Genomic DNA, 13,642 nt, shown 5'->3' on the forward strand with positions numbered 1-13,642 from the left:
TTTTAAAAATGGAAGAAAACTGCAATTCTCCACCCCCTTCTAGTAAAGGTTAAACAAACCAGTTCAAATGAGCACAACAAAAGCTGTTCCAAGTCCCACCAATAAAGCTCTATTATATGACTTTTTTCATAGCATTTATGATCATCTGAAATTGTCTTGCTCTTTTCTTTCTTTTCTTCTTTGCTATCTGTGTTCACCGTTCTCCACTAGAACCTAAGCTCAATAAGAGCACAACTCTTGTGTGTTTCGTTCACCACTTGATCCCCAGAAAATAGGATAGTGCTTGGGACACACGCAGTGATCAATAGATACATGTTCAAATAATTGATTGGTTAATTTGTCCCTGAAATGTAAGTTTTACAGTGATTTTAATAGGACACCTTGTATCCCAATATACTGTGATGTGAATACTCAGTTCAAATATGCTTGATTAGTTCACGTTTCTCGACCACAGATCACACCATACTCATTCCAACTTTCCTAACTTTGTTTCAGATGCGTGCCCTCCCTGATAGATATTCCCCTTTCCTCTCTCTTCTTATGCAGTCTTCGCCTTTCTGTCAAATCTTAAGTCTTATCTATTCCATTTGAATATTATTTGACTTTCTTACTTACAGGGATTTTGTATGCACGTGCTTGATAAACGTCTCAGTGTTGTGAATGTGGTCTAACACAATTTCCCCCTTCATTTTATCTACTATTTTGTAACCAAAAGCTCTGCCACAGTTGTTGTCTGATAGTTATACATTTAGTTTATTCACTTTTAATAAAGCTCATTCCACTTTTCAGTCCACAGGTTTAAGCTTTCTGAAAATGAAAGAGAAAATATGAATTAGGCATTTTTTCCATGACAGGAAATTCTAGCCTTCCCCAAAGATAAACAGTATCTGATATGTGTGTAGAAGGCTAGAAAGTCAGAAGTGAACCAACAATTCGAATTCAGAGGACTGAGAAAGGGAACAGGATATCACTGATAAATGCACCTAAGGGTCAGCTTAAAGGTGATGTACAGTAAAAGGTCTATAAAAAGATATCACGAACTGCAAAATATTGATGTCCTTTATATTTTTTTCAGTTTAGAGACATTATTATAACACTCATACTAGTCAACATCATTTTCTTTTTGTCTGTCTTTTTTACACATCCTCTAGCCATCATTATATGTTGATCAGTCTTACCCACCGTGCTATGCATTTCACGAATTTCCTTTGTTTTTGTATCTATACCTTGTCATTGTGATCCTAATGTCTTTGACTGGTTCTTCAGCTATAAATATAGAAAATGGAGTCTGGGTAATACATAAATTTGAAAGACATCATAGTACCCTGGAAGGAACTTGGAAACTGGGTAGATGGTGATGCTTCTTGCAAAAAGCATGATCATAGAAAATTCCCAAGATTCCCGAAATTGCTTTCTGCATGTGTAATATTCCAATAAATGCCCATTTTACATATACTCATTCATTCATTCATTCACCAAATTTCTACTGGGTGGTAACTGTATGTCAGTCACTGTTTTAGAGCCATGAAATACATTCCTGTGAGTATACATGACAAAAATGTTATATATATATATATATATATATATATATATATATATATATATACACATATGTACACACACACACATATATGCAATGGAAAAGAGTGAAACAAGAAAGAGGGACAAAAATGTGGCCTGGGGTGGGGTGGAGTGGAAAGTTGTTCTAAATACTAAGAGGCAAAGTTCAAGTACCTAAAGTCTAAGACTCCGTGCTCCATAAGGACTAGTGCCATGACTTTCTCCATGAATACTTGCTATTAAGTTCAGCGTCCGACACATAATTAAATTAATGAGATATTTGCTTTAAATTAAAAGAGATAACTTATGTAACACTCAACCTCTACAATATTAAACAAAGGTTTTTATTCCAAATTCAAACTCATCAGGATATTTGGAATAAAGACTTCTTCAGCTATACTTTCCTAAGCCAAGAAAAGAGGGAGTGATAAAATATGCAAGTAGAAATAAAATGTCAGTGATAGGCCTTATAGGGTGATTGAGAGATAGCTGGAAAAGCCTCTGGATTTCGGAAAAGAGAAAAGAAAATTTTGTTGTATCTATTGTTTTTTCCTGCAGTTCTCCGCTTAATTTTTGCTGAGTAACTCAGCTTGTATTTATGGGGTAGATGAAGAGAGGAAGCAGAATTAAGACTAATGTTATCAGGGACTCCTTTACCCTGACAGTCTCTGTACTTACCCAGCATATTTCTGACACCACAAAGTCACGCTTGATGGATACAAATAAAGGCAAATATATCTTCATGAAGCATAGATCCAGCCATACATAAGACACTCAGCTTATGGGTAAGGTTATCAAAGATCCAAAAGCCATTCCTGGAAATTTACTTTAAAGTGAAAACGTTACTGAAAGGCAATATATCAAGACATTAACTTTGTATTATTTCACTTTCTTAGATTGTTTTCCTCTGATGCCCAAACCTAAGCTATATAAATCCTGCCTCATGTGGAGTTCTCAAATTTTGTAAAACTTTGATTTGCAGGGGCTAAAGAGTATAATATAATTTGAATATCTTTGACTCATTACTTAAAATGTCAGCTTGTTCAGTTTTTCATTTTAATGCAATCAAATAAATGGATGGATGAATTACTCTAAAAACAAAACATGCAAGAATTTGGATGAATTCTAGGTCATAATTAGACCTTCTAACACCAGACCATGAAACATCTACTATAGCTCATCTTAGATCAAATTATATTAGACTCTTACACCACAATGAGATAGACTCTATATCTGTTGACGTTTTATCCATGAGTTTTCTTCAGAAATAAGTTCACTTAAACAGCATGATTTAGACTCTGCCAAGGTTACGACGAAGCATGAACTTCTGTTCTTTGAAAGGATATACACAATTGAATAGTCAGAATGGAAGTTAAGGAAACAGGAAACAAATGCCATATCTACTCGTTTACCACAAGTTATTATTTTTGTGTTTTGGTGTTCAAGGTCCATGTATATCTGAGCAGCTATTAAAGGGCTTCCTGGAAAGAAACAAAACACAAAAAATCATGTGCCCCAACTCATACGTCTCCACCTTACCAGAGAGAGGAGGGTCACAGACGCGTAGACATTGAAATCATAAGGGTGGACACTACATTCTGCAAAGTCATTGAATACTGAGTTCACTTTCATTCCAAGGGAAGCCATGCAGGATGAAGATGGATACGTCATCTTAAATATTAAAACTCAAAAACCAGCTCTCACTTCAGGTAAGAATGGCCAGAGGCAGCAATTTGGAAATTAACTGTTGAAATGGATCCACCCTAAGTTTCCTTTTTTCTGCTAGTGATAGCATACATAGTTTTGTTTTATTTTCCGGAATGACTTTCTTTCCCTACATCATTTGAGTGGTATGTACATGGGCTACACATGTTATTTAGAATATAAACAACAAATGACACAAGCAGGGCACGTTACATTAAGGCTTATAGATTTAAATGCTGGAGGGAATAGAAATCTAAGGGATAAGAGGAGAAAATGTTTGAAAACTCCATTTTCGAAGATGTCAGCAAGTGGGTGTGATTCCACAGTTGTGGCTTATAAACACCATTATTTAGAGGAGCGAGCACAAAATAAAACAAAGACAAACACAAACACACAAGACCTTAGCTGCTAGTTACATTTTGACTCAGAGAGAAGTCCAGTGGGAGTGGGGATGGAGTGGGTTGTGTTTACTGCGGGTGATTCCCGAGGGAGCAAAGGCAAGATGGATCAGAGAAGCTGTTTATATCACTTGGACAATCCTGAGAGGGCAGGGGATGGGGGTGAAGCTGTCCCCCAAAACTATGCCATATTGCCTTCCCCCAACATCGTTATTGTATGCCCACAGGTGACCCTGCTTCCTCCTCTTTGTGGCGTGTGATGGCTTTGATTCTGCTGATCTTGTGCGTGGGGATAGCTGTCGGGCTGGTGGCTCTGGGGATTATGTGTAAGTATTGACTTATTGCCAATGACTTGATCTGAGGAAGGCAATACGTAAGTGTCTGGGTGTATGCCACGAAGCTCAATTGTCACTATCTATTTGCCGCTACTGCAATTATCTTATACATAGCTGCCAGGATATTCTCGATAAAGGAGAACTCTGAACTTTACCTCTTGATTAAAATTACCTTTTAGGTTTTTAAAATTAATTAAGAATTATTGTTTCAGAATTTTAAGCTGGTCTTTAAGATCCTCCTCGGTATATAGATCCACACTATCTTTTGAAACTTTCTTTTTTTCCTTCCTATTCTGTGTATCTTAAGATCCAGCCAACGCGGAGTTTTCTGTTTCACAAATAAATCCTATGTCCCCTTGCCTGAGATTTTGCTGATTCTGTCCCCTCTTCCTAAAATGTCCTCTTTCCCATTTTTTAAGATGAATGTATTTACTTCCACCGAGACAATTCATATCCCGCCTAACTGATAAATATTTTCTCTTCCTATACATCTAAAAGCCCTCCAATGTCACATTATCATCTGTGTAATTGTTGCTTGTTCACATACTTGTTTCTTTTTTCATAAGATATTTTAGAACTTTGCATTCACTACTTTGATTTACCTGAATATCACAGTACTTCGAGCACAACAAGAAATCGATACTTTTTGTTGTTGTTGTTTCTTGCCGCGCCACAGGGCATGTAGGATCTTAGTTCCCCGACCAGGGATCGAACCCGTGCCCCCTGCAGTGGAAGCGCGGAGTCTTAACCAGTGGACCGCCAGGGAAGTCCTCAATATGTATTTTTTAAGTGAATGGCTATTCTGGCATTACATAGAAAACATAATAGCAGAGGTCATTCACGTCTGTGAAATGTGCTTAGAAATGTGTGTTCAAGGAAAGGTCAAAACAAGTGCTTTGGGCATGCGATTTGATTATGGCATGTTCCTACTTGCGGTCATCTCCTTCAAATAGTTCACCTCTTCTTTTGGAGAACTCTCAGTTGCCATTCTGCCTGGCTCTTAATGTTTTCTTTATAACCCCTTTACCCTGATCCCTTTTCAGCGCTCTTTTACTCATAATGTATCTAGTAAACACTTCATAGATTGATAACTCTACTGAACATAAAGTTCCTTGAGAGGACTTTTGTTTCTGCATCACTCCTTATTATCCTAATTACAAATTATTATCTAATTTTTACATCTAGCTGTCATGCAGCAAAACTACCTACAAGCTGAGAATGAACATCTCTCAGGAACTCTGAAACAATTAGCCAGGAAGTTCTGCCAAGATTTAATACAACAATCAGGACAAAAGGAAAGTAAGTATGATTTGGTAGTCTCTTCATCTCCCCTAACTCCGGAGTATTTTTGTGATGCTATCTGTCGGGAATCTTGAGATCTTCAGGAAACATTGAATATGAGGAAAAAGTAAGCCCATCCTTTCAGAATGAAAGGGATCCTATGCTTGGGTTCTCCTTAAGGCCATAAATGCAGCCCATGTGACATACACTGGAGATACTATGGAGACGGTTGCTATGGATTCTTCAGGCACAACTTGACATGGAAAGACAGTAAGAAGTATTGTGCTGATGTAAATGCTACTCTTCTGAAGATCACCAGGGAGGACATGCTGGTAAGAATATTTCTATGTCAAATATTTTGGAGTCATAAGGAGAGAAATCTCAAATGAAACCCTTGCCTTTTTTTTTTTTTTTTTTTTTTTTTTTTACATTTTTATGTCTTGCAGTTTGTGCTAATCTCAGAACCTCATCAAGCTCAGTAAAAATTACATTTGAGAGTAGAAAGTGCTGAAATAGAACTAATGAAACTTTGAGTTCTGGTCTTATCTCTGCAACAAGAGTTAAGATAATTTCTTGGCTTCCTTAACTCTGTTTATTAATTCAAAACAAGATCTAAAAGTATAAAGAAACTCAAGATGATTGTAAAATATAAATATCAGTGTTATCCCAACATTACATGCCTTCTCAGTTTTTGCTAAATTGTTGACACTTTGAACGAACCATGAGGCAAACTTTATCTTTTCATAGGCCCTCCCAGCCGTAGTTTGGGGCACAATCTTATTTGCACGACCCACAGGATTTCAGTTGAAAATTTTTTATTAAACATGTCTCCTCTTCTATATTTCCCTTTTTGACAGCTTCTAACAAAAGCTCTCTTTTCAAGCAATGTACATTCACATCCACTACTGCACTCTCACTATATTATTAAATGTAGCTTTTCTTTGTCATAAATCCTGGGAGCAAGCCAGCAACCAAGACTTGGAGTCTCCCTTCTACCCAATAACAGTTTGTCAAAACATATATTTTTAAAGGGGCAGAAATTATTTATTGTACTTATCTTACAATTTCTAATATAGTAATTATTCATATTTTTGCATATTAAAATAAATGCAAACATAAATTGGAATAGAAGATCAGGATTGGGGCTCTATACAGACAGAAATTCAAAAGAACTCAAATATTCAGGCAAGCAGTTTTCTACAGAACTGCTATAGGTAATCAGCAAAATTGACTTGTACCTTACTGAGAGCCGAAGTAAACAGTAGTGGACCAGACATGAGGAGATCAGCCCAGCTATGTTCATGCTCTTTTGGGTGTCCTGTTATTCTAACTTGCTGTACCATATACTTTTTTTGTGGCTCAGACTCATAGAGAAGATATTCAGATAAATTAACTTCTTTCAAATCAGGTAAAATAAAAGAGTACCTGCTTTGAATCTCAATTCTATTACAAAGAGATTAATTGGAGACTCAACAATTTTGAATCTTACTACTCTAGGCTGATATCAGGTTGGAGATGAGCAACTAAAAGAGGAAGTAATGTAATTTTTGAGAAATAAAAAATAGTTAAATTTCAGGTAGACTGTATCTGTCAGGTCCTATAGTGAAGTATACAATATGGATGTACTTTAAAGAAAAAAAACAACATAAATTAACAGAAAGGTGACAGGTAGGTCAAGCTTTAAGAAATAAGTGACTCTCACAAAATATCTTTTATGGAGTGCCATTTTGTGTCTCACATGTCTGCCAAGATGCTCAAGTCATTTTTTTAATTTGCCAAGAATGTGTCCTCACCTGTTTTTTCCGGGAGGTAGGCGAGTACGTGAACATTTGACCTCTTTTTAATTCTGTTACCCATAGATCAATTGATTGACTGATTTAATGTGCTGGGACTATTCCAGGACCTGAACCTATGCGTTAATAAAACCTACAAAAATTCCTGAATTCATGGAACTTTATTCCAGTTGGAACAATAGGCAAAGAACAAAATAAACAAGCATAGTATATAGTATAGTAAATAGTGATCATTTCAAAGTAGAAAAAAGTAGATGCACGTCATTTGTAAATCCCTTTGAGAAAGACACTGTATAACTCTCTTTTGCCCAGTCAACTAAAATAAATGAATATTCCTGTGTGCAAGATTTTGTAGGCAAGCTAAGCAATGAAACCAAAGCGAGTAGAGCTTAATTCTAGGGAATATAAAGTGTCATCAACAATGTATTTCTTTTCATTTTCCTTCTGTAGTTGTTTACCACTTATTTCATTTAAGAACCATATTTGATACTTTATTTGGGATTCTAACCTTCAATTGACAGAAGATGAACACATAGGAATATTAGAATATTATCTATCTTGCTTACAGTTTTCCCTGTATCCTGCAAGTATTTTTATGCAAAAACAAGTGAACTTGGTACAATTCTAAATATCAAATATAATTAATTAGTAATACTATAGACGTATAATCTACTTTTTATGTCCAGCATCTTATCATGAAGCTTTGCCTTTATGCCGTTACAAGAATTGTAGAAACACTCTGACCGTTATATTTACTTGTGTCTGCAATAGCAATACATCAGTAGGAGGACTGGACTAATTCGTTGGGTTGGATTGTCCCGCCAGAAATCCAGTGACGTCTGGATGTGGGAAGACGGCTCAGTTCCCTCCAAAAATTTGTAAGTTATTGGCTGCTCAGAATATAAGGCACAACTAGGAATTTTGAATCCTGAGGTCTTCTACCCTCTTGAGTACAGGTTACTTAAAAGTTGGGAGGTGGCTCTGTGTTTTACTGTGTGTTACATAAGCATTGGCTGAGTCACTTACACCATAATCCTAACAAGAGAGCACTTGTAATAAGATTCTACTTTCCTACTCTCCCATTCCTCTGCTTTTTATCTAAGTCGCAATCCACCTCTATTCCTGATACCTTTTTCCCATTCATTTCTACCCTTAACTTCACCATTGGAACATTTTATGTATGTGGTTTTGTTTTGTTTTGTTTTGTTAGTTTGATCTGATTCTCTTCACATATTTTCAGAACAAAATTATCAACCTCATTATTTTATGGTTAAAACTTATTACTTTGAGGCTTCTCTTGACTTTTCAGTATCATTTTACCTCATCTTTTACCTTAGGGGTATCCAAGAATCAGGCACATTATCAGTCACAAGATGATTCTAATGTTCATGTCAAAAGGGAGCCCCAGACCTCAGCTAGAAAGAACCAGACCAGAATCAGCCCCATTTTGAGTTCGTGCCATTTGTCTGTAGCCCTCTACAGACAATCCAGGCAAAAGGACCAATTACATTGGGTTACCTAATATGGTTTTCCAATCTCTAATCACCTTTTGTTAATCTTGTGCAATGTCTCTCCAATTAAAATTTAAACTTATAACCAAAAACCTATACAATCTGATCATTACTTAAAGTTTTAATTAATCTATTCAACAGATATTTATTAAGCATTTACTATGGGTAGGAGCCAAGAATATTATGAGTACAAGCAAGCTTCTTCATAGACCTGGGTTTTATTCTTATCATTTGTTGCCTCATTCACAACAGTGCAGGCAGGCTGGTGATCCCTCTGTTCTTTCAATGAATCAAACATGTTTTGAGGTCTTAGGGCTTTTTGCACTTGCTCTTCCCTTCTAGAAAGCTCTGCCTCCGGAACTCCATGAAGGACTCCCCCTTGTCACTCAAGTCTGTTTAATCATCACTTCCTCAATGAGACCAGCTTTAATTACCCAAACTAAACTAGCCTCCCTCCACCATATGCACTTGAGTCTATCATATCACACTGTCTGTTTCATCATGACTCTTACCACTCTCTGAAATTTTCTATTTATTTGTTGGCTTCTTACCTACCTTCTCTCATTATAATGTAAGTTCCCCAGTAGAAAGGACCTTGTCTTTGTTTACGACTCTCTCATCAGCACATAAAACAACTTTGGCTCGGTAGTAGATATCCCATAGATATTTACAAATGAATGAATAAATATACATTCTTTGTCCTCTTGTCATAGCACTGTAGCAGGAAATATAACAAGCAATTACAATACAGTCTCGTATCCAGCTGCCCTATAACATAAATCCTCATTTCAAAAATTTTTAATCAACTTATTTTTCCTTGAGCTCATTTCCAACCTTTGCAGCTACTTGCCCTACAGGGCTCCTCTCTGTTTATCTAAATCCTACCCTTCCTTCAAGGCAGAACTAAAGTATGATCTTCCATGAAAAGATGAAAAGGTAAAGGCTTTCTCATTATTTCAAATACCCATCCACCTTTTCCTCTGGACTCCTATTGTACCTACTGTTCACTTCTGCTTAATTTTATGCCATACTAAATTGCTACTGAGCTATTCAAGTATACATACTTTATACTCCCAAGCAGACTGGAAGTTTCTCAATGATCTGAATGTTGCTTTTTAGTTTTTTGCCTTGTACTTCTTATCTCCACTTTATGCAACAAAATACTATACACAGAGTTTGATGGTTGATTGTTTACTTAGCTTTCAAAGGAACTCATTCTACCTTTTCCATTCACAGGTTCAAGCTTTCTGGAACTGCAACAGAAAATATGAATTGTGCTTATTTTCATAATGGGAAAATTCACCCTACCTTCTGTGAGAACAAACATTATTTAATGTGTGAAAGGAAGGCAGGCATGACAAAGGTGGACCAACTACTTTAATGCAAAAACATGCACAGCATGTCACAGACAAGTGCTTGATGGTACAATAAGAGATCTGGAGGAAGGAATCACTAGCCATAGAATTGCTTATTTTCCCCTTCATTCCCCTTGGAGTCATCTTTACATTATCTTTCCTACCAACACCACTTAGTTCCTTCTTTATATAACCCTTTATACTGAGGAATAACTTAGTGCCTTCTTTATACATCCAGAAACCAGTCTATGAGCTGATTGTTTCCCAATGGTTCTGCTTCCGTTAATTTTCATTCTTCTTGTCTTCCATTCCTAATTATCTCAACACGCTATGATTCACTGCATCTTCAGACATAAACATATACATTTTACTTTGAAACAAGAAAGGTTAGCGCTTAAATGACTTAAGTCGTGCAAAATGTCTAAGCCTGAGACTATGCAAAATATCTAAGTTTGAAAGGCAGCATAAGGTAGTGGAAAGTATACTCAACTTGGAGTCAGTAGAATAATTTAGATGATCTCTCAAGTACAACCATGGCTCAATCATGTTGCCTCTTAACTTCCATTTTCTAATATTTAAAATAGGATAACACCTGCCTTATATACCTCACAGTTCCACAAACTAAAACTTCAAAGTATTAATTATATCAGAAACTCCATGAAAGCAAACCCCATGACTTTGCTATTTTCTATTCTATGCCAGCAAGCACAGCTCCTGGCTCACAGGAAACAAAAATATTTGCTTCTCTTTGTGTGAGATAGTTCATTAGAAAGCACAGCAATCAGTAAAACACTATACAGATATAATTTCTATTCCAAGTCCCCCTATGTTCAGACTCAAGAGCAGTAATTTTCTGTCCAAGAGAAGGAAAATAAAGTTTGCAAGAAAACTGACGGGGTTTGAAAATGAGTAAATGCTTTTTAACAAGTTGCACAGGCTAGTTGAACAGCAAGCAAAAATGCTTTATATAGTTCTTTTCCTGACAGCTCTATGTTTGGCTTTTGCTGAGTAACTCATGCAGTATTTATAGATATGTGGAGAGGCAACTTTAACAGGATAATAGGCAAAAATTTCATTTCTTTTCACAGCTTCCCTGAAGGTACTCTTTCTCCTTAAATACGTGGCAATAAAATTTATGAACATGATTCTCAAACATCTTAATGAGGTGCTTGTTAAACATGCAGATGTTCAAAGACAAATACTTATGGTACTCAGTGAGAAGGCTGAGGAGGCCGAGTCCTATGTGTTTAATAAGCACCCTGACGATTCTGATACAAGTATCCTTTAATACACTTCGAGCAATGTTACTTTGGAACTTACTCCCTATCTGGCTTTTGGTAAATTGGTTAGTCTCTTTAAAGCTCGGTTTCTTCATCTATGAAATGAGTTTAATATTATTACCTTACTCATAAAGTAATTGTGAGGATTGTTTAATATAATTATGTAAGGCATTGAGCAGAGTACCAAGCATATAATTAATACTCGATGAATAGGTATAACTTTTATAGCTTTGTGCACTGACACCCAGAGACACTTGAATCTATTTTGTTTTAGACTATCACTAAACAAGCAGATTTGGCAGGGGACGGGCGGCAAGAGGGGACACTGAGGAAAAATAATAGAAATACTATAGATTCTGCTTCCACTTCAAATGTGTTGAGATCTTGGCTTTTGGGGTATAATGCCATTATTTTCCTGTTTTTACTTGTTTATTTAGAGAAACCAAATTGGACCTAATAATTCAGAAAACTGTCCACAAATCAGCCATAGCTCTGAAATTTAGTGTTTTATCTCCCCCAAATGGAAAAGCATACACTTTACACCACTATTCATGACTGAATTTTTTTTTCTTTTTTTTTCTTTTTATTTTTTATTTTTTTTATTTTTTAACATCTTTATTTGAGTATAACTGTTTTACAATAGTGTGTTAGTTTCTCTTTTACAACAAAGTGAATCAGTTATACATATACATATGTTCCCATAACTCTTCCCTCTTTTGTCACCCTCCCTCCCACCCTCCTTATCCCACCCCTCTAGGGGGTCACTAAGTACAGAGGTGAACTCCCTGTGCTATGCTGTAGCTTCCCACTAGCTATCTAATTTACATTTGGTAGTGTGTATATGCATGACTGAATTTTAAAGAATAATATTGTAGTGGATGGCAAAAGTGCAATTTAAAAATGTAAACCAATCCAACTGTACCTACAAAGATTCTTTTTTCCTGATACTCATATCAAAAGCATCTTATACATAAAATCAGAATAACACAGACCTTAGTAGCACAGGTAAGTGAACTTGGGAAAATAGTTTGACTTCTCCGTGCCTCAATTTGCAATTTTGTTACAACGTACTAATAATAGTAACTATGTCACAGAGCTATTTTGAGAATCACAATAATTCATGTAAAAGGCCTTTGAAACAGTGCTTGGAATATAATGAACAATAAATAAGATAGTATGATTAAAAACATTAAACGTCATACAAGTAACATACTAATCTTTGGCTGGGAGAGCCCAATGTTTCCCCCAAAGAAATTTATCAGAGAACATACTATATTGGGGAAAACTAGATCTCTCTGAACATGATATTTAGTGCTGATAAAATCTGAGAGCCCCTGGAAATTAATGACAACCACTGAACTTCCATTCCTGCCTTCTTCCTGACCTTGCTCTTAATGCATATTTCTTGTGTTTATTGTTTCTTCCTCTTCTTCGCCTCAAGATAGAAATCGTTTCAATGTAAAGGCTATAGGGAGTGAAGTCACATTATTTTCTCTGTCAGCATCTCAGGCCACATAAAAATCATACGACAATATTTGGAGAATTTGCTGGATCTTCTCCATTTGCCTCTTGAGATCCTCTTGGCCCCATCCTATGCCTTGGGAGGCAGACCTCCAATGCACAGCAATATCTGGGCAAACTTGGCCTCTGGCTTCCAGTTAATTCCTCTATTAGGAGGTACTAGCAGTGATCAGGGGGGTGAAAGGGGAGAACGGTCCGGGTGTTTATGCTGCTGGCTGTCGCCTGCCACACCCTGGTTTGGCAAAGGCTTCACGTTCTGTATCTTAGGCCATGGCCCTTTCAGAAAGGTCACAAAGTTCCAATAATCACCCTCCCCTTAGCCCTTCAGGCCTGGGTGTGATCACCGTTCCCCAATGCATATTTCACAACCCCTCTCTGGTTTCCTTAATCCTTCCCCAATCTTTGTAAAACCGTCTTTGTTAAATGCCCTCAGATGCCCCCTTGAGTGCGCCATTTGTTTTCTTCTGTTACAGAGATCAATGGTGGATCCAGTGAGACACTGCGACCAAAAAGAATTTTGCAGATTGTTGGTATTTGCAGACTGTAAATGACTGAGACACTACTTTTGGCCATAGGGACAAATGGCCAATATATGAATGATGATTAAAGTATCAAATTTCTCAATACCAATGCTGTAGTCACAGGATGTGGCAGAAACAGCCCTCTATCCACTAAATATTTCATGCTTCCCTTCTAGAGTGAAATTACTGTAGAAAGTTTGCTAGCCAGGCAAAAATTAGGCTTATCAGGACCAAACTGTAGATCCAAACAGGGCATTATTAGTGGATGTGAATGTCATACATGATAACTCAAGGTTACGGCTTTTAAGAAGCAGATGTGGATATGCCATCTTCTCCGTTTCTTTCCATTGGCTAGAAGTATGACATTAGAACCACTCACAAAA

The 13,642-nt window shown here is 36.7% G+C and overlaps 1 protein-coding gene across 1 annotated transcript; it reads left to right on the top strand.

Annotated features, from left to right (window-relative positions):
* Positions 1-3,082: 3,082 nt before the first annotated feature.
* On the top strand, positions 3,083-12,399 carry LOC131767412 (C-type lectin domain family 1 member B-like). The gene is made up of 6 exons (XM_067008724.1): positions 3,083-3,269; positions 3,890-3,988; positions 5,183-5,296; positions 5,459-5,610; positions 7,843-7,949; positions 9,819-12,399. Exons 1-6 carry the CDS (start codon positions 3,206-3,208, stop codon positions 9,961-9,963), a joined length of 681 nt encoding a protein of 226 aa, XP_066864825.1. The 5' UTR covers positions 3,083-3,205; the 3' UTR covers positions 9,964-12,399.
* The last annotated feature ends 1,243 nt before the right edge of the window (positions 12,400-13,642 follow it).

Source organism: Kogia breviceps, chromosome 12, assembly GCF_026419965.1.
Source record: "Kogia breviceps isolate mKogBre1 chromosome 12, mKogBre1 haplotype 1, whole genome shotgun sequence".
In the NCBI taxonomy this organism is placed as follows: Eukaryota; Metazoa; Chordata; class Mammalia; order Artiodactyla; family Physeteridae; genus Kogia; species Kogia breviceps.

Excerpts from the sequence above, each read along its gene's own strand:
- LOC131767412 (XM_067008724.1), top strand. The coding sequence starts at position 3,206 with ATGCAGGATGAAGATGGATACGTCATCTTAAATATTAAAACTCAAAAA. Across the intron at positions 3,270-3,889 it reads AAAACCAGCTCTCACTTCAG|GTGACCCTGCTTCCTCCTCT; the intron begins GTAAGAATGGCC and ends GTATGCCCACAG. Across the intron at positions 5,611-7,842 it reads TCACCAGGGAGGACATGCTG|CAATACATCAGTAGGAGGAC; the intron begins GTAAGAATATTT and ends TGTCTGCAATAG.